The sequence below is a fragment of the Phoxinus phoxinus genome (genome assembly GCF_949152265.1).
Source record: "Phoxinus phoxinus genome assembly, chromosome: 7".
In the NCBI taxonomy this organism is placed as follows: Eukaryota; Metazoa; Chordata; class Actinopteri; order Cypriniformes; family Leuciscidae; genus Phoxinus; species Phoxinus phoxinus.
The window spans coordinates 32,170,239-32,197,419 of record NC_136882.1 but is presented as its reverse complement, the minus strand read 5'-3'; the positions used below and the strand labels follow the sequence as shown (position 1 = coordinate 32,197,419).

The 27,181-nt window shown below is 38.3% G+C and overlaps 2 protein-coding genes across 3 annotated transcripts in view; one reads left to right on the top strand and one right to left on the bottom strand.

The window, feature by feature from the left end:
• The window catches only part of stat4 (signal transducer and activator of transcription 4), a 20,081-nt gene extending 4,785 nt beyond the window's left edge, over positions 1-15,296 (bottom strand). The window contains exons 1-21 of one of the 2 annotated variants that reach the window (XM_079619285.1): positions 15,164-15,296; positions 14,111-14,245; positions 13,772-13,907; positions 9,639-9,737; positions 9,294-9,386; positions 9,109-9,187; positions 8,874-8,959; positions 8,490-8,641; positions 6,220-6,378; positions 5,964-6,056; positions 5,785-5,844; positions 4,584-4,604; positions 4,268-4,358; positions 3,825-3,869; positions 3,473-3,556; positions 2,794-2,892; positions 2,459-2,594; positions 2,211-2,263; positions 2,003-2,097; positions 1,620-1,756; positions 1,068-1,259 (exon numbers count right to left, since the gene is read on the bottom strand). In XM_079619285.1, coding sequence (XP_079475411.1) covers positions 1,068-1,259; positions 1,620-1,756; positions 2,003-2,097; positions 2,211-2,263; positions 2,459-2,594; positions 2,794-2,892; positions 3,473-3,556; positions 3,825-3,869; positions 4,268-4,358; positions 4,584-4,604; positions 5,785-5,844; positions 5,964-6,056; positions 6,220-6,378; positions 8,490-8,641; positions 8,874-8,959; positions 9,109-9,187; positions 9,294-9,386; positions 9,639-9,737; positions 13,772-13,907; positions 14,111-14,238 — 2,038 coding nt within the window. In that variant the 5' untranslated portion in view covers positions 14,239-14,245; positions 15,164-15,296. The remainder of the gene's footprint in view (positions 1-1,067; positions 1,260-1,619; positions 1,757-2,002; positions 2,098-2,210; positions 2,264-2,458; positions 2,595-2,793; positions 2,893-3,472; positions 3,557-3,824; positions 3,870-4,267; positions 4,359-4,583; positions 4,605-5,784; positions 5,845-5,963; positions 6,057-6,219; positions 6,379-8,489; positions 8,642-8,873; positions 8,960-9,108; positions 9,188-9,293; positions 9,387-9,638; positions 9,738-13,771; positions 13,908-14,110; positions 14,246-15,163) is intronic. The other variant, XM_079619286.1, reaches the window with a different exon arrangement.
• wdr75 (WD repeat domain 75) overlaps positions 15,139-27,181 on the top strand; it is a 27,480-nt gene continuing 15,437 nt past the window's right edge. Inside the window, exons 1-10 of the mRNA XM_079619284.1 lie at positions 15,139-15,431; positions 16,372-16,563; positions 17,647-17,776; positions 17,896-17,961; positions 18,052-18,151; positions 19,228-19,352; positions 24,074-24,144; positions 25,193-25,309; positions 25,406-25,494; positions 25,597-25,755. Of these exons, the coding sequence (XP_079475410.1) occupies positions 16,457-16,563; positions 17,647-17,776; positions 17,896-17,961; positions 18,052-18,151; positions 19,228-19,352; positions 24,074-24,144; positions 25,193-25,309; positions 25,406-25,494; positions 25,597-25,755 (964 nt within the window). The 5' untranslated portion in view covers positions 15,139-15,431; positions 16,372-16,456. The remainder of the gene's footprint in view (positions 15,432-16,371; positions 16,564-17,646; positions 17,777-17,895; positions 17,962-18,051; positions 18,152-19,227; positions 19,353-24,073; positions 24,145-25,192; positions 25,310-25,405; positions 25,495-25,596; positions 25,756-27,181) is intronic.

Sequence of the window (27,181 nt, the reverse complement as noted above, 5' to 3'; positions counted from 1 at the left end):
AGTAAACATTAACATTTAATAGAAAATGTGTGTTAAACATAAATAAAATTAAACACTCCAGTGGCCAATGTAGACCAAATTATGCTGTCACTTAATAGGCTAAAACAATTTCTTATATCTCCCATAAAATAAAGAAAAAGATTGTTTGATCATTTAAAAAGTTAATTAAAAAAGTTTTGGAACAGGGCTGAGTAGTTAATCATGATGAATAGTCAAAAATAGAGTAAAAATGTCAATCTTAAGGTCAATCTTAAAAGTGGCGTTTCCATTCTAATTATCCTTTTACACGAAAGTTTAACTCGGGTAGATTAACAAAAAGAGCCTAGGTTCAATTTTGGAGACAGTTACCCTTTTAGTACGATGGGGGAAGTTGTAATTATCTGATTGGTCAGTTTAAATGTCTCACATTTGTGTTTCAGTCACATGGTCAAGGAACAGATAAAAGAAGATTGTAACTGTTGCGGTCTCTTCCTCTGGATCCCTTTCTTGTGGCACTCTTTTTTGCCTCCTCTTTTCCTTGTCTCTTTCTCTCTACACTTTCTCCCTTCCTATCTCTCAGGTAACATTCTAAATAAATGCTGGGCAAGTTTTTATCATCTCATGCATCTATTTTGTAACTATTTTAAGAGTAACCATAACCAGATATTGTCTACTACAAATGATGTGCAAACTAGTTTTGATTTGTTATAGACTTTGAAATGCTACCAATTGCAAAACAATATCGTCACGCTATAGCAACGCTCTCCCAAATATTTTGCTATTATGACTGCGCTTATTTCCGTCATTGGTATAAATAGCAGTGAGTGGTAATAGACAAGAAATGTACAGTTGCTGATAATGTTTCTTTAGTCATCCTGCCATCCTGCAGCCTGAACCTCTGTAGGCAAACCACCCTTACAATAGATAATGGAAAGAGATTTCCTGAGCCTTTCTGCCATTTCTTAGGCGTGTCACAACTGTACAGAATGTTTTCATTTTTTGTGATGGAGAAACAGTAACAGAGTTGGACACAAAATATGGAACACAGTGAAATATTATAAACCAGATCAAGTTTACAGACATCTAACCTTTGTTTTGCTGGCTATTGTAATGTTTTCCAAAAGCCTCATCCTTCGGGATGTCGGGATAAAGGAACTTCAGAGGATTTTCTGGGACAACACCATCTGCAATGACCTTATAGTCCCGTATTATATCAGCAATGGGCAAGGCGTTGAGACGGTTTTTCGTGTACGGCTCTACAGAGATGAACTTTGGGTCTCCTGTGGGCAGAATACATGTGTTTAAGATTTTTTAAAAACATATTACAATTAAGACAATACAACAAAGACAAATTAAAACAAGGACACTTGAATTGTAGCTATAAGATAAAAGGCATCTTCTACATTTAGGAACAACTCCAAGGCTGGAATTTCCCTCAGCAAATCATGTGAGGATATTACAGTAACTGCTTAACTTGGCACGAGTTCCTGAACTGTGTGGGCTTGCAAACAGAACATTTTAACTGTGTGGAACTGGTTTTGTGTTACTATCTTTGTTTTACAACTGAACACCTGCGACATCATGTATCCTACCTGTGTGAACATGGTCATTCAAACATAATATATAGCAGAAAAACAAACCATTTTCATCCTGCTCAACCCAGGTGAAGGTGATTCCTCCAAGGTGACTTTCGCTAAAGCGTAGCAGGAATGTCCCTGGCTTCTTCTCCTTCAATAAGGCGCGTTCCATCTCTTTACTCACAAATCCCATTATGTAACTGAAAACCAAAAACAGCAGAATCCATTGAGAAGCAGAAACAAGTTTTGCAAAGAGCAACAAATTAATGAACTCTCATTTATAAATATACTGATTCATATATTTGGTTGAAATAGTTCAATCTAATTTATAATTGTTCACAGTAGTGTTCATGTATTGCATGGTTATTAGAAAAACAGAGCTATGCGTTTATTATTTGTTCTATTTATCATGCATCTGAATGCCATAAGAGCATAAGGCCACTGACCCATCAATCCAAACAGGAAGTAAATGTTTCTTAATAAGGTCCAGGATAGAGTCTAGCCACAGCCAAAAACTAAATGATTTGCCAGGGATGGTTTCCTGAGAGCAACAGGAAAAAACAAAAAAACATTGGATTTATATTGTTGTGCTTTTCATGACGCTCAAGTAAAATTTGAACATAACAAGAGAATATAATATTTATTCAATATTACCTTCCAGAACTTAGACCAAGAAACCTGGCAGTCAGTAAAAGAAGTGTGTTGACCTTCAGAAACAATTAACACTGTTTAGATGGAGGCAAAAATACGTTCACAATAAAACTGAAGGAGAAAAATGCATGAGGAAAAACTAATTAACTAATACACACAGCTAATGTAAAGCAGCTGAAAATTACATAAAATGCCCTCATTATACTATAATATCATAATAATCCAACATGTTTATAAAAAAAAAAATATACCCAGAAGTTTATCTCCCAGCATGTTAAGCTGCTCCTTGTTGAGTCCGCGGCCTGCAAAACTTGAGAACTGCCAACTGAGCACCTCAGAGAGTTGGCTCCAACTTGCCCGCAAAGGGTTACCAAAGAACCCAAGGTTCTAAACATGTCAGAGAAGTTCAAATAGTTACTGTAAGTCAAGTCTGGTCACCGATTAAAACTGTGACCTTTAGTTATTTTAGTCATATAATACAACACTAGACCACATGCAGACCGTAACCATGTTTCTACCAAGTGCTGCAAGCTATAGACTAGACATCCATTCATTTGTATCTGCATCAGAACTTTGAGAAACCCACCTTAGGGTCGTCAGTTAGCAGGTTGTACCACATGACGGAGGCCCAGCCCCCTGGAAGCTGACTGACATTGGAGATGACAACCAGTGGCAGGGAGCAAGTCTGCACAGGAGAAAATATAAACCAAGTAAGCGGTATCATGGTTACTAACAAAAAAGACCATAAAAGCATTGTATCACACTAATTTCCCATGCAAATGAACAAGCTGTTCTTGTCAGAATTGTAAATTGTCATGTAATAATTTATAAAACATGTAATTTATGAATCTATATAGATAAAACATTACAGACAAAAATAATTTTTTTCATTTTCAATGAAACTTTAAATACAACTACTCCTACATAATTTCCTGTAAAGTGATAAACATTGAGAAATACAATATTCCATTAAAACTGACTTGACTTTAATAAAAAAAAGATCTAAGTATGGCTATAGTAGTAAAATATTTCTGTTTAAAATGTCCTTTTTAACTTTCTATTCATCAAAGAATCCTGACAAGAATGTATAACAGTTTCCATAAAACAAATTAAACTTTGCTTTAGATTTGAAGTGTATTTTTGACCAAATAAATGCAGCCTTGGTGAGCAGAAGAGAATTCTTTCAAAAATATTTAAAAAAAAAATATTACCAAACCCAAACTAGACAAACATTTCTAAGGCATGATTTTATATATAAAACACACCTCAAGATCAATATCCAGGCCCTGTAACATTAGCATGGCCTCAAAGTTGAGTGAGTGCAACTCCTCTGTTACTGACAGTGGACCCTGTAATAAAGAAACACAGTATTGTTACACTACAATGCCAAGATCAAGAATATACAGTCAGTGTGAGGCTGCCCTCTGTTGGCACTTGGCAGGATGATGCATTCCACATCGACTAACAGCCTGAAAAAATATTAACTCATAACAAGACATAAGACATCGCATAGGACTTTTAAGATTAAAAAAATGGGCCACTGTAAGAGATACACCTATATATATATATATGTATAAAGGCAGCAGCAGCTATTAGAAATAGTGTAGTCTTTCTTACCTCATTTCCTTTTCCTCCGGTAGGACACTTTCTCTCTTTCAGCTGCTGCAGAACACAAAGACATCATGAAATATCTTGCCTCTTAAAGGCAAAGTTCACCAAAAAATAATGTTTTTACCCACCCTCATGTTCATTTTCACACAGCTCATTTGGACAATCGTGTATAGTGGCAACACAATTTCAGGCTCAAAAAAATAAAAAATAAAAAATACAAATTTTGCGAGTTATTCACTTTTTGGAGCCATGGTCACAACAAACTTACTGTCCTTGAATGGAATAAAAGATTCAAAATCTTTCCTTTTATGTTTCACGGAAAACAACATCAGCATATGGTTTTGGAACAACATGAGGGTGAGTAAATAATGACTCATTTACTTTCCTACAATGTCTCATAATAAACCGTATTGCTCTTGAATCATGTGCTAGAATTCAGAGTGAAGTACCAGATGCCTGAACTCTACAGAAAGGCAGCCAGTCGACTCCTCAACATCCATCACTTTGGTGTTGTTGGTGAGGATGAAGAACTGTCTGTTCCTATAAGGAAATATCAGTAATGTTAATTATGAAATGTTCTGTTTAGTCACAGTTTCCTCTGTACTGTTAATTACAGTAACCCCACTATGTAGAATTGCTACAGAATTTAGCTTGTAAAGCATTGACGTCTCCCTCCCCCACACATAGCTGAAAAACTCATATTGAGATTCGGCCTAAATAAACAACAGGAAGTTGCTTCTTCTCTTTGAGGTTGAGTGCACTCACACTTTGCCTGGTGGAAGGTCTCTGCACACACAAATAGAAAAGAGTAGAAAAACATGGTCACGTTGGGCTAAACACACCTGTCAAACAAACATTGCTTGCAAAAATGATTTTGAAACAGACTTCAATGTAAATGTATGAAAGAGTATAGGTTATGCTATTGATGATTAATGATTATAGCGATTATAATATGTGGGTTATTCCTAGTGTGCAGTACTTTTTCATGTCCCTATCATTTACTGTGTGTCGTAATATATATTTCACAATTTTAAAGATGGAATTCATATTAGGGATTATGATTATTTTAAGGAAATTATCAATAATTTCACTACTGGTACTTTGGTTTGAGTGGATGTTATTATTTTTGTCATGTTTTGTCATTTTAATGTCTAAGAAACATTCCAGTTGTCTTTTATCTAATCAAAATAAAGTAAAGTAAACAAAGCATTTTGTCTTGGGAAATATTGAATATTGCTAAACCGGTTTTTAATAGATGATGTATAGTTTCGAGTTTTGTCTCAGTTATTAATGAATCTATGTTGAGGCTAATTAAGTGATATATGTATAATAAACACACACACACATATATATATATATATATAATGCATTACTCTTCAACTAAAGGCACTTGAGATTTGTCTTTGACATCATTCTCCAGGAAGTGACATCATATGTGGTAGGAAACCAACAGCACAAACCTCAGTAAATATTATGATGAATTATGTGGTGTTTTCTGACATTAAATGGTTTATTTCACTCTAAAAAATTCCATGCCGTCTAATAAAAAAAACAACAGAAATCTGTATGATAATATGAATATGCCACATAAAAGTAGAAAAACTAAAACGACAAATATAAATACACACACATATATTTAAAAAACTTCAGATTGACGCCCTCCTGTAAGCTGAATGTCATCCCTCACTGAGCAATGGCTATCTTTAGATTTCCATCTTGTCATGTTCCAGCCTGTTAAATTTCTAATAGTGAAAGTTATTTCTAGTAAACAAGTTATAAATAGTTTAAATTTTTTAAATTAAGTTTAAATTTTTTAAGACTCAAGCCTTTACCCTTTTACAGAAATATTTCCTCATATTACAGCACCAGTATATTTCTTTTTAATAAGTTGGGTTGAAAAAGTATTGCATAATATGAATGACCCCGGTTTTCAAGATAAAATGTAGACATAATTCAGGAAACATACTTATCGAATGTTGTCTTGACTTTGAGTTGATAATCCACCTCAGGTAACTTAACCAGCAATCTAAAAAGAAAAAAAAGTGAACTTAAATGGGCAATATTTGTGTTTGACTAAAGGCAGTCGACTTGTTGCGAAATTAGACTTGTTTACATGAAGAGTTTGGAGGAGGCTGTGGTTCATACCTGACCTTGGTGGTAAACTGCACCTGTGTTTTGATGATTAGAGGTTTCTGAGGGTGTGTAGGCATGCAGGGCTGCTTCTCCACCACAAAGGAGCTGCAAACATGACCACGAAAGATTATTCAGGTCTCCTGATCATCCAGCACATCCTTTCTATTATTCTCATTCATTGACTTCAATGTTTTTATGCCAATATAATCCCAAAGTGAATTGCTGTGCCTTAGTTGTAAATACATGTAATGTGTTCCCTAAATTGTACCTTTTAATGAGGTGGTAGATGAGGTATTTGACTTGCTCCTCCATCTGAGGTCTCTGGAGAGGGATTGGATCGCTCTCGTAAGTGACTTTCAGAATCAGCTCGCCCAGTTTGTCCAGCTGCCTTTTAATCTGGAACAGACTCTGGGCTGTCAGGGTAAACCTGTAAAAGTGATATCACATAAACATTAGGTTTGATTAAACGTTTAACAAGACTAATCTCCTTGCAACCATAAAACACCATAACAACACCCTAGAAACCAGCCACAATACTCCAGAAACTGCCTAGCAAGCATTCAGAAAACCTAAGAAACCACATTGAAAGACGTGCACTACCGGTTAAATAGTTTGGTGACTAATATTTTTTTGAAAGCAGTCTCTTATGCTCACCAAGTCTAATACAGTAAAAATAATATGTGAAATATTATTACAATTTAAAATAACTGTTTTATATGTAATACATTTTAAAAACCTTTTAAAAATCATTATTCCAGTCTTCGGTGTCACATGATCCTTCAGAAATCATTCTAATATGCTGATTTGGTGCTTAAAGAAATATTTCTTAATATTAATATTAAAAACAGCAGCTGCTTAAAGGAACACGCCAACTTTTTGTGACTTTAGCTCTATGTAAGCCCATACATACCCTTTTCATCTCCGTGCGAGCCGTAACTCTGTCTGACGCACCCACTGCTAGCCTAGCTTAGCACAAAGACTGGAGGTAAACGGCTCCAGCTAGCATACTGCTCCCAATAAATGACAAAATAACGCCAACATTTTCCTATTTACATGTTTTGATTTGTATAGTCACAGCGTGTACAAATAACACGGTCACAGGAGACACAGCCATCTTCTAACCTGAAGGGGCGGTCAAAATCCCTTGTCTCTTCAGTCAGTTATATATATATTTCATTCCATATCCTTTTGAATGCTTACATTACTTTTATACAAATCAATAATCAAATATATATATATATGCATTATCACATAATCATTTCTATATTCTTTTGTGCTTGTGAAATTATATATTTTCTCTAGAGAGCAATGCCATTTCTCTGCCTTTCTTCCTGAGGAGCTATGTTTTGGCTAACTGATAATACGAAGCTCAAGCACTCTTCGGCCTTGGCGATGTTATTTGGTGGTGCTATGTGTGTGTGTGTTTGACTTTCTACGTAGGCATTTGGGACCCAACGCTCAGCCTCATCGACGCTCTCCTCTAACCTGCGAGGTTAACGCTGACCTACATCTAAGGATTGGCGACAGCTATCCTGACTAATGGCGATAGGCACCTTTTATCTGCTCACATGTGTGAAATTGTTTATGGTCTTATATTCTCTTAGCCAATCAGATGTATGGTGATGCGATGCTTGCCCTTGCAAAATGGTATAATTGGTGTATGATTTTGTGTAAGGTAGAGTTGGCTTGCGACCTCCTCGTGAGACTTTGACGCTCGCTCTACCAATGAAACTGCAAACTATTCTTCAGTAAATTTTTATCTTTTTGATTGAACCTCATGACTCCTGGTCATCTTTTCTACATATCTGGTCTCAGGTCTTATAACTGTTAACCCCTAACAAACCGTATACAGACTGGGAACTATATTCTCAGAAGGCAAAGCACTGCTACTTGGGCGGAGTGTCTTTACTCCGCAAAAGTAGCAGCGCTTCGCCTTCTGAGAATATAGTTCCCAGTATGTATACGGTTAGAAGATGGCTGTGTCTCCTGTGACCGTGTTATTTGTACACGCTGTGACTAAAATGTTGGCATTATTTTGTCACTTATTGGGAGCAGTATGCTAGCTGGAGCCGTTTACCTCCAGTCTTTGTGCTAAGCTAGGCTAGCGGTGGGTGCGTCAGACAGAGTTACGGCACGCACGGAGATGAGAAGGGTATGCATGGACTTATCTAACTCTGGAGGATACGGTGAATAAGCTAAAGTCCCAAAACGTCAGCGTGTTCCTTTAACATTTTTTCAAGATAGAAATGTTTATTACATTATAAACATCTTTACTGTCACTTTTGGTCAATTGAATGCATAATGCTTAATATAAGTAGAAATTTATAACAAAACAAAACAAAATCAAACTGACACCAAACTTTTGAACGGTAGTGTACATGCCTTCAAACTCCAAATCTCTTGCAATTTTACTTCTTCCTTGTCTTTACATTGAGCATTGTAACAGACTTTTTAGTATGACAACATTTAAAAAATCTATATTAAACATCAAAATAAAAATATTATATTATATTTCTCTATATTTCTATAGCGTTATACCAGTTTTGGAGCTGGTCCAGTCCTATCAGAACCGGTCCTCCGATGCAGGCGATCTGCTGCCTCCGTTTCCATTCCTTAAGTTCAGGGTTAAGCTGGGAGGAAATCAGGGCATCGATTTCCTTTATTACATCTGCGATCTTTGACAAAATCTCCTGCAAAGGTACAACAAAGTGCAAAAACCGAGTTTAACAATGACCAGCCAACAACAATGCATACAAAGACGTGAGCAAAGACGTGTGAAAATCACTCAAAACCACCCATCTGAGGCAGGAAGTTCCCAGGGTGGTTCAAAAAGAGCAAAACAATATAAAATAAACAAAACCTTTAACAAACGAGAAGAAGAGGAAATGGTTGTGAAGAGAAACAGCCTAGAGAAACACTTGCCTTTCTTTTGAAATCCAGGCGATTCAGTATTTCCTGAAGTGTAGTGACTTCTTGCTTCATGGTCACAGAGTTCCTCTCAACTGGATCTACAGAATGTATTTCATAGATGCATTTCAAAAATCATCTCTCAAATGCCCATATTATATTATCTGCTATATTATATCATTTTTGACATTTTCAAAGAGACATTTTTGGAACATATTCATGAAGTTATAATGGTCATACGATGGCTCACCTCGAAGTTGGAGTGTTTTGTAGCGAAAGTCAAAGTCATCCTGCATGTCTTCAAGATACTTCACAGCCTGGTCCAGCATCTGATAGAGCATGTTTGAATAATTCCACATGTCATGCATGCACTTTTTCATAAACCTAAACCATGTCTGTGATGATAATACTAAACCAATACTAAACGTGAATTACCTGAACGCTGCTTCTAATCACTGCCACTTTGTTGTCAAGAACTTTCTGCTTCTCCAAAGCGACTGAGTTTTGCATTGACTTCTCCAGTGGTCCCTGCCATTAATGAAATGGAAACATGGAAAAAAGAAGATCAAAATCTACAGCGAGGTACACATGGAAAATTTGGGATTCAACCATTTTAACCTGGAGAATATATAAAAGTTTAGGTTTAAAAACAAAGAAACATGACATTAAATAAAAAAAATATAAAGGTTATGCATTATATTAGGTCGCAAATCAAATATGTGTACAGGTATACAGTATATAGTTTTGGCATGTTGCTTGTCACATCTGTGTTGGCAATACCTGTTCCTGCATGCTGGCTGTGGATAAGATGCGTCTTTCTTCTCTCAGGCAGTTACAGATGACGGCAGCCATGTGAATAGTATTCGCCTTGTATTTGCCCTGAAAGAGTAATGCAACAGCGTTTACTGACGTGAGACCGGGTATTCTATTCATACTACAACATACACTGGTAAAAATACATTTTAATGTGAAAAAGGATAATACAGTGGATGTCTGATTAGCTGGAATGTTTTCTGCAATATGTGAGGAAATCAGGAGAATGTGGGACTCTGAGTGGGAAAAAAAGGAGTAGAATCCCTAACCATTGAGGTTTATTGCTGTTATGCAGACGTTCACAATCAATAAAACTTTTAAAATTAATTATTAATAAGATCTACAGCATATTTTGAAGTTTATGCACTTCATAATTTTGAAGCACTTTATTTTACAGTACGTGTACTGACAGTGTACTTACCTCAGAAAGTATTGTGTAATGTAAGGTAACTACATGGGTTAAGGTTAGGTTTAGGGGTAGGTTCAGGGTTAGTAACTAGTTTTAACCCAGTTATTGTAATTTGCTTTTGTCTGTGTTTTTAATATCCACATTGAAGTACCCACTTTTGCCGCTAGGGGTCGCTAACCTCTTACAATAACAAAGGCGTAGGTTGATGATGCAGTGATAAGCAGAATTATGGGACTTGTCATCATGCTGAAGGATCTAATAATGTGTATGTAAGAGTGAATACACTGATGTTTTTATCATGACTGTGGTATGAAGCAGGGTGCGATTGCTAATGAGAGACAGATATAATCAGATAACACGCGAGTCCCGCGGATATAAAGGACATTTCATTCTACCGAACTACCCGCAAGTGCTGAATTAATACTCACACAGGTCAGTTTATTAGACGAATGAAACTTGTGAGGTAACGCAGCGCTGTTTCACTTGGTCTACACTATCACACTGAACTGCATTTGAGTGTGTTGAAAGTAATAATGTTATTCTATGTGTTTGTCTGTATGCGTTTGTCTGTATGAGACTAGCAGCCTAAGCTAGATCAACATTAGAATAACATACAAATCATATTCTAACATTTCATCATGTTGAGCTATATAACATCGATTAGTTTTATGTACGTTTGCTCACCTGTCTAATAAAGTACATACAAGAGTGGCGTCTCTGTCAAGTCGAAGTTTGTCATGTATGTGGAGCTCTCGGCGTCACGAAAACGCCACGCCGATATTGATCCTCTTTTTAGTTCTCCTATTGTCCCAAAGTCTGCTTGCCATGGTCCATAATGTTTGAAGGAAACAACAACAGCGTGCCGCTAGACATAACGCAGTTGTCCACGTCTGTCGCCATGGTTACTATGGCAGTACGAGCGGAAACCAGGGATAACAAGGATATTTTACATCATTGACAGGCGACAAGTGAACCGGTTTTCCGGGACAAGCCATTATTTAAAATTGGAATTTCTCTGAAATGAAAAATCTTTGGGAACTTTTGGGATATTGTAAGTACACTACTGCAGGAAATATATCACACTGTACAAGTGATTTTTGGATATTTTATTACAAAATTATTACATATTGTAGCTTTAAGGTGGAATTTAAAGGGTAACTAAACCCTAAAACAACCTTTTTTAGTTAATGATCTGTAAGACTGGGGCTTTATTAATGATGTGCATTGATTCAAGTAAAATGTTGACATTTGGGTTTAAAGTGTTTTAAAGGGGTGGTTGATTATGATTTCATGATTTTTTTATTTAGTTGGTGTGTAATGTTGTTGCTTAAGCATAAACAACATCTGCAAAGTTACAACGATCAAAGTTCAAAGCAAAGGAAGATATTTGCTTGCTTTTAAAGAAATCGTATTTTAAGAACTACAACAAACGGCTGGTCGGGACTACACGACATTCCTCCCGGGTTAGTGACATCACTAACCCTGCCCCCCGGAACACGATTTATAGATTATCATGACAGAATATGCTAATCAATGACTAGAAGATAACTACACATAAGCTACAAAAATTCATCAACTAACCATTCAGAAATGTCCTGTTGCATTCTACATGTTGTCACTTCTTCTTGAGTCTTTCCATTATTGTCTGACTCGGTTTGAACATAAACATTGAAATTTTTAGTGCATGTGCGTGTGAGGTACCAGGACACAAACTGTTGAAGCTCCGCCCCCTGTGCTGGGAGCAGAAGCTCATTTCCATTTAAAGGGACAGACACAAAACGTCACCCTCAAAAAAGTGACCATTTTAACATGCTATATAAAAATATCTGTGGGGTATTTTGAGCTAAAACTTCACATACACACTCTGGGGACATCAAAGACATATTTTAGATCTTGTGAAAAGGGCATTACCACCCCTTTAATTCTATAATATATGTGCTGCCCTCTTCAGGGGGCAACGTTGGCTACTGCAGTTGAATTTTCCTATTGGATGTTGTGGTACTGCGTGATGTAAGCAGGTACCAGCTCACCGTGCCTTTGCCTGAAGAGAGACAGGTCTCAGGTGTCTCTTTTCCAGCATTTTTCAAATATTGCCAGTGGGTGGAGTCAGGCTCTGACCAGGGGTTGAGTTACCCTTTAAGGTTCTAGAAATAATTGGCTGACAGTAAAAGCACAACACCATTTACAGGAATCATGTATCACGAGGAATGTGGTATTACAAGGAGTTAAGTAATCTTGGAAAGTGAAAGTTAAAATGAATAACCATTGATGTAAATTAAACAGATCATGACTAAAATCTAAAGCATGAAATTATAGAGGTCTGTTTTGTTTCCAATTAAGAAATGGGTTTGATTTTTATCAATACAAAAGCAATGATGTTTAATGTCATAATAATTAATGTTGAACCTGATGCAACACGTCTAAATGCCTCATGTTTGATTTGAAAGCATATAAAATTACTAGTGAAAATCAACTTATTTAGTCTGGTCATCACACAAATGGCTTTAGAAGAGTGCACTTTATTTTTTTGAGTGATTTTTTCCTTGAAATACACACTTCACAGAGTTTCAGATTCATTCAGGGGTTTAAGTGACATTTGTTAGATGGTACGGAAAATAATAATCATCTGTCAAGTTCTTTTGAACTTTTCTTTTTTTAGACAAAAAACATTGTGGGTGTTTCGTCTAGACGTCCTTTTTTTCATGCAATATTAATGATATTTCTAAAGGTTTTTCCAACAACAACAAAACATTTTTTTGCAGCTACCCTAAATACAGTCTATGTAAATAAGAAAAAAATATGCTGTCTCCCCACGCTGTGCTCTGTCATTTTGTGTTTTGGGGTGGCAACACCAGTTACAGACAGCCATGTAATTTTTTTAACAAAGCGAAACCCCCGACCTTTGATTCTTTGGTGGAAGTTTCTTCGAATTTATCTACTGAGAAATCCCCATAGCACCCACTCGTGAAAATACTGCATAATTGAATTAAATTTATTCAGCAGCCTGAAAATACTTTAAGAGTTTGCTTTTGTCAGTGATTTTACTCTAACTTTCTTGTTGTCTTCCTACAAGACTTCCTTTCAAGACTTTGCAACAACACATCAAAATAGTATCTTATATTAGCGTACATGTCAGCAATTGCGTATAAACTGCTGGTAAATATTCTTACTTACTAAATGTGGTAAACTATGTGAGGTAGGTGACCTCAGAGCTAAATTTTGGATAGGACTGTTTCCACTGAAGTCCATGAAAAGTTAGCAGAAACCACATCTGAGTACACACGCATCCGTTAACACAACCGAATACAACACTTAAATTATAATGAACATTTACTTGAGTTAAATTATTGTAATATAGTTAGCTTTTTGACTGTTACTGTAAATCTCAATATCGAGTCATATGGATTATTTCCTGCTACATGATCACATAGAAAATATGAACATCCATTTGTGCATTTAAATAAACAGTCATATCAACAGTTCACAAGGACAAATGTGCACTTTCCTTTTCTTTCACTTCTCGGAGTAGGTGAGAAAAAATATGCAAGGAGGCATCACTAAACGAAACTATGCCTTTGATGCGCAACTATCATTTAAAGGGCAAGAAAAATGCTTTCATTAATGGAAACGATGATGCCCAGGGTGGCATCAGATGGGTGGAAATAACAGGTGGGCAGTGTGAATCTGTTACCTGTATCTGATGAAATATTCGTTTTAGGTTGTGCCTGTGAAGAAAGTTCTGCTCCTGAGAACACTGCCTCTCCAGCTGAATGAGGAAGTTATTGAAGAGTACAGTAGCCATAGATTCATGGTTTGAAGCTGTTTCCCTGTGGCGATGAAGAGAAAAATGCTTTAGGAGGAGGCATAATACCTTTACGCACTGGAATTGTGTTACAAACATATAATTTCTATTATGCAATGAGCATCAGAACATTTTAGGGTGAATGTTCTGTGATTGCTTTGGGATGGAAATTTTAAATGTGATTGAGAAAACACTAATTCTGATCAATATGTAAAAAAATCCACATACCAGTCTTGGCTTTCAATCCAGTTGGCCAGCACCTGCCTCAGCTCCATTGGAAAGTTGTCATCATAAAAAAAGTCCACCTGTTCGAGGAACTTTATATCCAGTTGCTGGATTTGTTTCCATTGACTCATTGTGTTGCTGGGAAGAAAAATAAAAAGGATATAATTTAATATTGATTTAGACTTAAATCAATCTATGAATGAAAATATATTGTAATATATAAAACAAATAAAAACTATTTTGCAATCATATCAAAGCAATGGTAACTAAAACGGATACATTCAACTCATTTTAGAGGAAATCAGGGGAGATTATAGGAGATAACAATCAGTTTAACCAATTAGAAATGCTACAGCGGTTGAAACCACTATCATGCACGACCATCATCTTCTTATCATACCCTTGATGTGACAGTATATTGTAAGATTCTGAGTACAGTATCTCAAATTGATTTGTGACCATGTTAATGAATAATAAATAACAGAACTGACATAATCTGAAGGTTCTTTTGTTTCAGCATGTTAAAAAACTATATTTGAAATTTGTTCCCAATTTATTTGCTGTAATGAGTTAAATATTTATTATAAACTTACTACTTGAAATTAATAGTAAACGCAACAGGTTCGATTCCAAGGGATTGCATGGACTGGACTGAACTGACCTTGAATGAAGTGCAAGTTGCCTTGGATAAAAGCATATGATGCTGACATTATTGTGGATATGATTTAAAACCTCTTTTGTTTCTATTACTGTTACAACTAGTAGTGGGATAGGTAACAACAACAGCACTGTTCTGCTTGACACCTAATTTACACGGCATATATTTGTAAACTATTTAATGTTCATTAGACTAGAGTATTCTATTAAAGTTTGAGACATGTATTGGAAAATGTTATCGTATATATTTCCCAGCCTCTCCTACCTTTCAGCAATAACTTTCATATAAACATCACACATATCATTCCATAAATCAAACTTGTACACAAATTTACATTTTAATTCTTTAATGGGTAATATTTGCATTAAAACCCAAACCATAAGGTCCAAAATAATTACCTGTTGCTCTTATGAGAGACACTCCAGAGAAGTTCACACAATGAACCTGATGTTTTCAGAGTAACCAGCAGCAGCCAGCCACGCTTTAACCAGCAGTTCCTCAAGAGTCTTGCCCACAGATTACAGACCTGATCCGGCTAGAGACGCTTCAGATGTTCCTAGAAGTCTGGAGATGGGTGTACAGTCCAGTTTCCGCTCATGAATGAAGTCCTTTAGGGCACGAATGTCCGCTATCTTATCCAGTGATCATGACTGAACGGGTAAACAGGTGGGTTCTTCAAGGAAATGTTGAGCACTTCACGAACACGGAAACAAAGCAGCAGAAAAAAAACAAGGGGAAACTCCCCATGACAGCAAGTGTGTTATTTTATACTGACTGCCCCAATCTGACCACACCTTCATGGTTGATGCTCTTTGGACCTGCACTCAAAAAAAAAAGAAGGGCTTTTTTTCTTCTTCATTGAATTAATTAATTTGAGAAAACTTTTCCACGGAATTAGTTTTGGTCGATAAAATAATTATTAAAAGTTCATTGGAACAAACCATAGTTCAACACAAGGTAACCACAAGATTCAAACACATGGAAGAAACTCTTCCAAATGTCCACAATAACTGAACATAACAATAGCACGTCTTTCCCTTTCCTGAAAAATAAAGTTTTATAATCTCTAAATTTACTTTCCCATCGCAATCCCTTGCAAAGCATGCTGGGAACTACTCACTGCCCAGTTAGTTGTCAACAAAAACGATCCATAGGTGCAACATCAATTAAGAAAACTTTATTAGGTGAATCGAACACAACGAAATTAAGTTGTGACAAAATGTAAAAAAAAAAAAAAAAAAGCTACTTTTAATTCAACTGATCAAGAGCCAACAATAATTTTATGATGGTATCAGAAATGTAACGATTTGCACGGGGATTCTCTTTTTTCATACTTTTTATTTTACATTTTTTATTTATCTACAAATATGATTTATTTTCACATGTATTTGTGTATTTCCATGTTTTTTATATATATATATCCTTCATTAATTTACTTTTAATTTCTATTTATTTTCCACAGTAAAGTCAAGATTGCGTGTATAAAAAAAAATAAAACAAAACGATTGCTTTACGGCTAGCCCTAACCCTAACTATCAGTTGACAAATGTACGTGTTTTACTGTAACATTTTATATTATTTTTCCTAACTATCTGTGTTCTCGCAGTAACCGCCCGGCCACATGATGACGCTGTGCTCCATCAGTTTCTTTTCACTACAGACGAAGAAGAAACGCACAGCGGCCACATGTGATGTTCAGAGAGGCTAAAAACATGGTGGAAAGGAGTGATATCCGCGTGGTTCGCTGCGGCGGCAGTAAAATTAACTTTAGACCTCCGATCATCTCAAATGACTCCAGGTATCCGCTACATTTTTGTGTCTGAATCTGTCTGTATATACTCTAATTTCTCGTATTAAATAAACATTGAGCTGTGTTGTGGAGGGAATGAAGGTCCCAAAGTGATGCGTGATCAGTCTGTTAGCAAACTATCTTACGGTAAACTCTGATCTGCATGTGTGTCTAAACACTAAATGGCAGGTTCAATTGTATCTTAAAATGTTATAAACATTGGTGATTGTTTAAACTGCTGATGAATTTGTTGTTGGTTTTGCTTTCAAGTATACAGATATTTACTCCATGCTGTTCAAGACACACATCATGCTATTTCTTTATTAAAATAAATATATATAATAATGTGCATCACTCACTTCTAAAGTTAAAGTACTTTGCAGATATTACAGATTGAAATCAGTAAAAATGTAGTCTCGACGTTTACAGTGACAAGTCTGTCACATTGCTGGGGTTTTTAAACTTTTTAAATCCTTCCTATAATTAAGGATGGCTATATATTTTTTATGCAGAATAATGCTTATGTATTATGTGAGAAATGTTATAAAGTCAACGTTATGTTTCCAAAATAAAATAATTAGGTTTTATTTTACATTATGCCATTTAAGTTGGTGGTGTCATATCATTGAGATACAATTATAGTTTTTATAAGTATTTTTAATTTAGTTTTTGTGTGTGTATATGAATGTGTAAGTGTGTGTGTGAAACATGTTTATATATATATATATTTTTTGTTAATTTAGTTATTTTTAGTTATTTTTATTTTATTACACTGTTCAAATGAAAATGTTAATGCTTATGTTATTTTTCAATAGTGAAAATAATTTTAGTTTTTATTTCTTAAGATAGGGCTTTCACGAGATTAAAATAAATAATCACAGTTAAACTCGTGATTTTAATAATTTATACATTAATACATTCAATTCCAAATTATGGAAAGCCAAATAAATAATGTGTTGTGTTTGATAAGTGCAATGTGCATATGAATGAAATCAATGAACAAGAATAAATTTTCCCAGTAAACCCCAGGTATGAAGAATTATAGCAAAGGCATTGTGTGTATCACTTAAATATAATGTCTCATGGTTGCAGGTTTGTATTGTGCGTGTCTGGAGATTCAGTGAAGGTCTATAGCACACGGACAGAAGAGTGGCTCCATAGTTTGCAGGGCCACACTAACCAAGTTACAGGCATCACCTTCAATCCTGCCAATCACCTGCAGGTCTGTGTGCTTTACTTGAGATTAGAAATCGGTTTATTTTGATTCTCTTACTTTATACCTTACATAAACAACAGAGATGATTCTCTCTTCAAATGCTTTTTTTATTAATTCCTCTGCAGGTTTACTCTTGCTCAGCAGATGGCACTGTTAAACTATGGGACTTCATTGACGGCATCCTTATCAAGGTACGGTTTTGTGTTGTGAAAGAAGACACGGCTACTGCTGCAATAAATATTTTCATTCCTTAAATGTTGTTTTTAATTTTTTTCCCCCAGACATTTATCATTGGATCCCCGTTGTTTGCTCTATACGTGTCCAAGGAACATGAGGGAGTCATTTTCCTTCATCTTTCGAAGGGTACCCATCACAAAAATGGTATGTATTTCACTGCTGAGTTGAGTTCTAATGAAGTCATGTAGTTTGCTGCTAGCATCCTTGTGATGCAATGATTAGGAGCAGACACTCTAAAATCTCTTCAATGCTGCATGGAGAAGATTCATTTTCCACAATAATAAACTGATGTGAAAAATCTAATTCAAATTATAGCAAACGTATCTCAGCGAAACAGAGCAATTCGAATTAATGTTAGTTAATCCAAAGATTAGTTTGTCTCAAAGAGCTTATTGTTTTAGACCTTTTTAGACCTTGTAAACGCAACATTGTTTCTATGAGGACTGATCTAGAGGTTTTTAAAGTGCCCCTATTATGCTACATTGAAGACTCCTAATTTTGTTTTTTTGGGGTCTCCTACAATAGGCTTACATGCATCCAAGGTCAAAAACACTTTAATTTTGTCGTACATTGCAGCATCACCTCTTTTCTCACAGTGTCTGAAACTGCTCGATAAAGGATTCAGTCTCTCTATCCTCTCCTTTCAGTGAGCCTACTCTGCTCTGATTGGTGAGATGTCCCATTCTGTTGTGATTGGTTTACCATTTGCCATATGGTAAAATATGATATCAATTCAAGCCCAAGTCTGATAATGAAACTGGGAAAAGTAGCTGATCAACCCGAACCACCATCGCAAGCAGGGCGTTTCTAAGTGGTAGGCATTGTTCGCAGGCAGTTAAAGAAGACCGTAGGCTGGCATTATTCAAGTTTGTTACAAATCTACGTAGGTTCAAGCAGGAAGTAGGCCTTGAATTACTGACGACTCGTTTCTGGCAGTTCCGAATCGGCTCTTTCTTTTGGGAGACAACTCCATTCATCTGCACTTTGATCTTTAAAACTTTTGCAGACTTTTTGCATTCACAAACAACAGCTATTTTACACACTACGTGAAAGGTAATATCTGAATAAGCATAATAGGGGCACTATTAATAAGTTAAGCCAACCAATCAGATTTCGAAAGGACCCCAACAAATTGGTTCATGGGGTGAAAGTGCATGAAACAGTTGAAGGCTATTGCATAGAAGGTGCATTTCCTGAGCTTTGTGTGTCTGCATGTCCAGAGTGTTTCCAGTTGGTTTCCACACATCTGCCCAAGTCAGCAGATCAGGAGGTGGAGGCCAAAGAGCTGTCTGTTGTTTCCAGTCATATCAGCCCAAACCCCAGCTGCACAGCCTTCGGTCGAGGGGTAAGAGCTCACTCATCACTTTCTTTTTGAGTGGTTATTGCATCGTTTTTATTTTTTCAAGGATTTTCCTTTTGGTTAATGTTTTGAAAGCATTTCTGTTTTTAGCACATCCTTGAGGTTTCTGATTTGACTTATTTTTAGTCCGTGGCTAGGTAATACATTTTTAAATATCTACATTGATAGGCCTTTCAGTCACAGAATGTTAAAACTTAGGGCACATCACATGGCCATATAAAAACATTACTCCATCCAATAAAATTGTACTTGTATATTAATTATGAAATATTCTTTTCATGCTGTCATTGTGACTTTGTATTAATGCATTTAAACTATACACTTAATTTCAATACTTTGTTTAGCTGAAACTTCACTGTATATAATTCCCATCATAACAGAACATTAAACGGTAACAGATCTCACCCTGTATTAATCTTGAGGAAGAAAACGCATAAAATAGCACTTATGCGTTTTCTTCATCAAGATTAATACAGCGTGAGATCTGTTACTGTTTAATGTTCTGTTATGATGGGAATTATATACAGTGAACATGCACCGGGAAGAAGTCTGACTTACTGCCGGCAATGTGAACCAAGCTCTTGCTTCGGTCGTACAGGGACCGGACAGCCCTTAGCAAAGGACCCCGGACCCCATACTCCCGGAGCACCCTCCACAGTCCGCCACGAGGGACACAGTCGAATGCCTTCTCCAAATCCACAAAGCACATGTGGATTGGTTGGGCAAACCAATCTCCAGTACCCTGGCATAGACTTTCCCAGGGAGGCTGTAGTTGGAACACACCCTCTGGTCCCCCTTCTTAAAAAGAGTTTTTGCTTCCACAACCACCCAGGCTGCAGTTCGCTTGGCCTGCCGGTACCCGTCAGCTGCCTCAGGAGTCCCACAAGCCAACCAGGCCTGATAGGACTCCTTCTTCAACTTGAAGGCATCCTTTACTTCCGGTGTCCACCACCGGGTTCGGGGATTGCCGCCTCGACAGGCACCGGACACCTTACGGCCACAGGTGGAGAACATGGTCCACTCGGACTCAATATCTCCAGCCTCCCTCGGGATCCGGTCGAAGCTCCGCCGGAGGTGGGAGTTGAAGATCTCTCTGACAGCAGACTCGGCCTAGCATTCCCAGCAGACCCTTATAGTATGCTTGGGTCTGCCGATACTGTCCAGCTTCCTCCTCCGCCATCGGATCCAACTCACCACCAGGTGGTGATCAGTTGACAGCTCCGCCCCTCTCTTTACCCGAGTGTCCAAGACATACGGCAGCAGGTCAGATGAAACGACCACAAAGTCGATCATCGACCTACGGTCTAGGGTGTCCTGGTGCCACGTGTACTGATGGCGCCCTGCTTGTACTGATGGACACCCTGCACCTATGCTTGAACATGGTGTTCGTTATGGACAAACTGTGACTAGCACAGAAGTCCAATAACTGAACACCGCTCGGGTTCAGATCAGGGGGGCCGTTCATCCCAATCACGCCCCTCCAGGTAACACTGTCGTTGCCCACGTGGGCGTTGAAGTCCCCCAGTAGAACGACGGAGTCCCCAGTCGGAGCACTTTCCAGCACCCCTCCCAGAGACTCCAAGAAGGCCGGGTACTCTGCACTGCCGTTTGGCCCGTAGGCACACACGACAGTGAGAGACCTATCTCCGACCCGTAGGCGCAGGGAAACCACCCTCTCGTTCACCGGGGGTAAACTCCAACACATGGCGGCTGAGCTGGGGGGCTATAAACAACCCACACCCGTCCGCCGCCTCTCACCATTGGCAACTCCAGAGTGGTGAAGAGTCCATCCTCTCTCAAGGAGTGTGGTTCCAGAGCCTAAGCCGTGCGTAGAGGTGATTCCAGCTATCTCTAGTTGGAACCTCTCAACCTCACGCACAATCTCAGCCTCCTTCCCCGCCAGCGAGGTGACGCTCCACGTCCCTAGAGCTAGTTTCCGTGTCCAGGGATCGGGTTGTCGAGGCCCCCGCCTTCGACTGCTGCCTGGTCCTCTCAGCACCGACCCATTACTGTTCCTCCTGTAGGTGGTGAGCCCACGGGAAGGATGTTGAAACTAAATGTTGGACTCCGGCAGGGCTGCCCTTTGTCGCCGGTTCTGTTCATAATTTTTATGGACAGAATTTCTAGGCGCAGCCAGGGGCCGGAGTGTGTCGGGTTTGGAAACAACACGATTTCGTCTCTGCTCTTTGCAGATGATGTTGTCGTGTTGGCCCCTTCAGACCAGGAACTTCAGCATGCACTAGGACGTTTGCAGCCGAGTGTGAAGGGGCTGGGATGAGAATCAGCACTTCCAAATCCAAGGCCATGGTCCTCAGTCGGAAAAAAGTGGCTTGCCTACTTCAGGTTGGTGGAGAGTTCCTGCCTTTAGTTCAATTCAATAAAAATTTATTTGTATAGTGCTTTTCACAATACATATTGTTTCAAAGCAGCTTTACAGAAAATGCATTTCAGAAATGTACATTGAAAAATACAGTTGTTAATCATGTATTAATTTAGGGCATAACATATCGCCGGCGTTAGGTCGTCTCTTCACAGGCGTCGAGTCGTCTCTTCACAGGCGTTGGGGCATCTGAAGTCTCCATGAGAGGCTGGATACATAACTGAGTTGACGAATTCTATTAGAGTTATCTCGGGACTGAAGTGGAGGAGTTAAAGTATCTTGGGGTTTTGTTCACGAGTGAGAGAAGGATGGAACGGGAGATTGACAGACGGATCGGTGCAGCTTCTGCAGTAATGCGGTTGATGTACCGGTCTGTCGTGGTGAAGAAAGAGCTGAGCCGCAAGGCAAAGCTCTCGATTTACCGGTCAATATACGTTCCTACTCTCACCTATGGTCGTGAGCTTTGGGTCATGACCGAAAGGACAAGATCCCGGATACAGGCGGCCGAAATGAGCTTTCTCTGCAGGGTGGCTGGGCGATCCCTTAGAGATTGGGTGAGAAGCTCGGTCACTCGGGAGGAGCTCAGAGTAGAGCCGCTGCTCCTCCACATCGAGAGGGGTCAGCTGAGGTGGCTCGGGCATCTGTTCCGGATGCCTCCTGGACGCCTTCCCAGGAAGGTGTTCCGGGCACGTCCCACCGGGAGGAGACCCCGGGGAAGACCTAGGACACGCTGGAGAGACTGTCTCCCGGCTGGCCTGGGAACGCCTCGGTGTCCCCCCGGGAGAGGGAAGTCTGGGCATCTCTGCTTAGACTGCTGCCCCCGCAACCCGGCCCCGATAAGCGGAAGATGGATGGATAGTTTCAACATTTACTCTACCCACAGCATGCTGGGGACTAGAACTCTGCTTTGACTGAGTTCTGCTGAATAATAATAATTATTATTTTGCGCACATAACTTTCTATTAAGTGCAATTAACTTTTAGGAATATTTGAGATGAACTTTTACAGTGAGTGTAGTGAAAAAAATTAATATTCATGTTCTTCAGAGACAAACGAAAAGCCGTTGTTTTTTTATATAGTTCTTTCTAATGCCACATTTATAGTTCATTTTTGGTTGATACAATAAAATACTGGTGTAAATACTGATGTAAACAGGGTCCAAAACCTAGGGATAGTCCAAATACAGAGATGCCAGTAATTATTTTCATGTTATTTATTATAACTATTTTGTGTAAATAAATTAAAAAAATAAAACACTAAAATTCACCTTGTGGCCCAAGACTGGTTGCCCACTGAAGCTAAGCAGGGTTGAGCCCGGTCAGTACCTGGATGGGAGACCTCCTGGGAAAACCAGGTTACTGCTGGAAGAGGTGTTTGTGAGGCCAGTAGGGGGCACTCACCCTGTGGTATATGTGGGCCGTAATGCCGCAGTGTAGTGACAGGGACACTATACTGTCAAAGAGCGCCGTCCTTCAGATGAGACATTAAACCCGAGGTCCTGACTCTCTGTGGTCATTAAAAATCCCAGAATGTCCTTCAGAAAAAGAGTAGGGGTTTAACCTCGGCATTCTGGCCACATTTGCCCATTGGCTCCTGTCCATCATGGCCTCCTAATCATCCCCATATACTGATTCGGCTTCATCACTGTCTCCTCTCCACCAATAAGCTGGTGTGTGGTGGGCGTTCTGGCGCAATATGGCTGCTGTCGCATCATCCAGGTGGATGCTGCACATTCGTGGTGGTTGAGGAGATTTCCCCTTCCATGTGTAAATCTAGAAAAAGCGCTATATAAATGTAACAAATTATTATTATTACTAATTGCGACAATCTGTATAAACATCTCCCTAACAGAGATGAGTTGAAATTCAAATTGCATGCCTGTGTTTTTTTATTTTTATGATGTAATATTAAACATTAGTTCACGTCTGGCTGTGTGAAGGTTGCTCTGGGTGAAGACTCATACCTGCTCAGCTTGTAATGGATAATTCCGTCGACATCCTGCACAGTCATTGCCCGTGTAAGAGGGTGGATGTGGATAAGTAAACATGGCTGGAACCCCCTGTAGGTTAATTATCGTGGCACATCCTGATCCTGGTGTTATTTTTGTAGAGCGAGTATCATGTGCAACCCTATTGCAGCTTTGCTAGTTGTTTTGATAAAGCCATAATACATCATGACTTCTCAACCTTATTTGTGGTTATGTACAAATAAGAAAAACCTGTACACTTCCTCAAGCTCAAGGCATTGGACCAGCAACCTTCCAGTTAGCTCTAGAGAATCAGTCGTTTCTTTAACATTGTGTTTTTTGTAAATTGTGTTTTTTTAGGGGGAATACATAGCATTTGCCAGGAAACTCCAACTTGATGTTTATTTCTTCAGGAAGCAGAAGACATACAGGTAATGACCGCTGTATCCTGAATAGCCTTTTTAAGGTCAGAACATGTAGGAACATGTCCAACCGCACTGCTTATTTACTGGCCTTAGGGAACACATGACACGTGTTTTGGGCTTTCTGTTGGTTTTTCCAAATACCACCACTTTTTTTGTGAAAACAACAAAGTTGAGACAACACCTCCTTAGTCCTTTTAGAAATAGTTCTCCTCAAAATGAAAATGGTAATTTACTTAATTTCATGTCATTTCAAAACTGAATGACTTTCTTTAATTGAACACAAAATATATTATTGATAATTGCACTTTGCAATTTGATCAACTGTCCCACCATCCAGTTGGTTTAAAGAACAAGCAACTGATAAATATGAAAATATATGTTCACCTATGAAACATGAAATGAGTAACTTACTACTCTTATAGCTCTGTAAGGCTGCTTGAAAATTATATGTATTGTGAAAAGTGCTATACACATAAACATAACTTGACTTATTGATTATTTGGATAGATAATACAATTTTGAAAAGTTTGAAATAAATTAATGTGTAAAAATGAAGTAAATAAGTTGAAGTAGATAAAAAAAAATAAAGATGATAAATATCGAAGATTATTATTAGTTGGTGTATAATAAAACGATTCATATTTTCTTGTTGTCTTTTATTTGTCATAGCAAATAATGCTTAAAAGTCAGTTTGGTTTTGGTTATTGGACACTTAAACAGAAAAATCTGTATTTGTACTGGTCATAAATGTAATATCTGTGGATTTTTACTCATAGTATCATATTTGTGTGTGGTTGCATCAGGGAATAATGACTTCTCAATGACATTTGGCTTGACCACATTCATCCTCTTTTACTTTCATTACGTGAATATTTTTTATATAAAATGTCCTTTTGTGTTAAATGAAAGAAGTTAATTCAGTGGGGTAATGAGTGTAAATTACAATTTGGTCACACTTTAGATTAAGGTACAATTCTCACTATTAACTGACATTTTTATTTTTGGGTGAACTGTTCCTTTAAAGCTTTAATATATTTTTTTTTCCTCTTTGTAGTTTTTATCTAAAAGCCACAGATAAGAAAGGAGCCAAAAATGCATTCACATGCATAGCCTGTAACCCCACAGACGACTGCATCGCCACCGGTCATGAAGATGGAAAGATTCGACTCTGGTAAGGCCAGAGTTCACCGTCCAGTGTTTTAGTTCATATGCAGGTCACATGATCAGAATTGGAGGTTTGATTTAACTTGCTTTGTTTTTGCTACAGGAGAAACTTCAATCACAAAAAGGAGTATACATATTCCACCCTGCACTGGCATCACAATGCTGTAAACACTTTGTGTTTTACTCCAGAAGGTGGGTGGTGTTGGGTGTATTTCACACTTTTTCACCTCTTCTGCTGTTAAATGTGTGTTAGAGTCCCCATCTGAGAAAACACGACTGTTATTGTCTCTACAGGCACTAATCTGCTGAGTGGAGGCATTGAGTCGGTGCTTGTCCAGTGGCAGTGTGGGGCAGGCAGCAAAAAAGATGTCTTGCCCCGTCTCGGAGGATCCATTTTACATGTATCTGCATCACCTGATGGGCAGTTGTTTTGTGTCTCCCATTCAGACAACAGTAAGTCTTCAGCTTTGGGGGGAATCTTGCTAATTTCACTTCAAACGATTTAAAGAATATTGTTTGATTTAAATTGAAGTATTACAGTTAGGGATGGGGCCGATCCGATCCAGTATCGGTATCGGGGCCGATACTAGCGTAATTCACGTATCGGATTTATCTGATCCAACCTGCGGAGATTTCCGATATCCATGAGCCATGTCTGCGCTTTACCGTTTTCTGCTAAAATAACTCCAAAAGTGATACCCGCCGAGTCTGCTAGCTGGCTGCAAACTGTGGAATGGATTTCCTGAACGGAGGCGCGGCTCAATGAGACACAGAGTTATTAGACACGTCCCCGACCAGGAAAGCCATTCCGCAGTTTGCAGCCAGCTAGAGCAGGATAGCATTGAGCAGCATTGTGGCTAGCCAACATGTCCGCTGTGTGGAAATACTTCACACTGGAAACACCGCAGAGTGCAATGTTTGCAAAGCTGTAATGCATAGAGTCGGAAGCTCCCTCGCATCGTACAACACAACGAACGCCATAAAACATTTAAAAAAGCACCACGTAAAAGAGCACGATGATTTTTTAGCCAGGGGCAGAAAGACAACGGGAGCCGTCAGGAATCACTTCTGGAGTCATCCATGATAGCGGCTCACTGATGTCCGCGAATAAGTTAAAATCTCCGGAATCTAGAGCGAGCGCGCCCGCGAGACAGGGACTGTGCTCCAAACCGTGCAGCGCGTGCACGGCAGAGAGGGAGAGAGAGCAAGAGACCGCGCGCGTGTGCACCTCATGAAGCGTGTCTGTGCCTCATGAAGCGTGTGTGTGTGTGTGTGTAAGTAAAATATGTTTACAGTTATTGCACTTTCCTTATATTTATTTTCAAATATTTTACATTAACATGATTTGTTGATCCTTATATTTATTTAACTAGTTAAACCCTCACCGTGAAATCTAATTGGGTCTAAACAGTATCAATTACACTACCATGTAAATGTTTGAGGTAATTAAGATTTGTCACTTAATTTTAATTGAAAAAAATATTAATTCAGCAAGGGTGCATTAAATTGATCAAAAGTGACCGTAAATACATTTATAATGTTACAAAAGTTTTCTATGTCAAATAAAAGCTGTACTTTCTAACTTTCTTTTCGTCAAAGATCAAATTATTTCTGAAGGATCATGTGACACTGAAGACTGGAGTAATGATGATGAAAATAAGTTACATTTTAAAATGTCAAATTAGAGAAGTTGTTGGAAATTGTAATAATATTTCACAATATTAATGTTTTCAGTGCTGACGGTTTGCTGTCGGGCAATATCAGCTCAATATTTTTATAGCGTCGGTCGTCTTAGTTTTCTCGGTATGTTCCTCCATTGGCTCTGGTCGGATGCCTTCGGGTATTTTTTTAGCCGATTCAGCATGTTAAATCGGGGTCG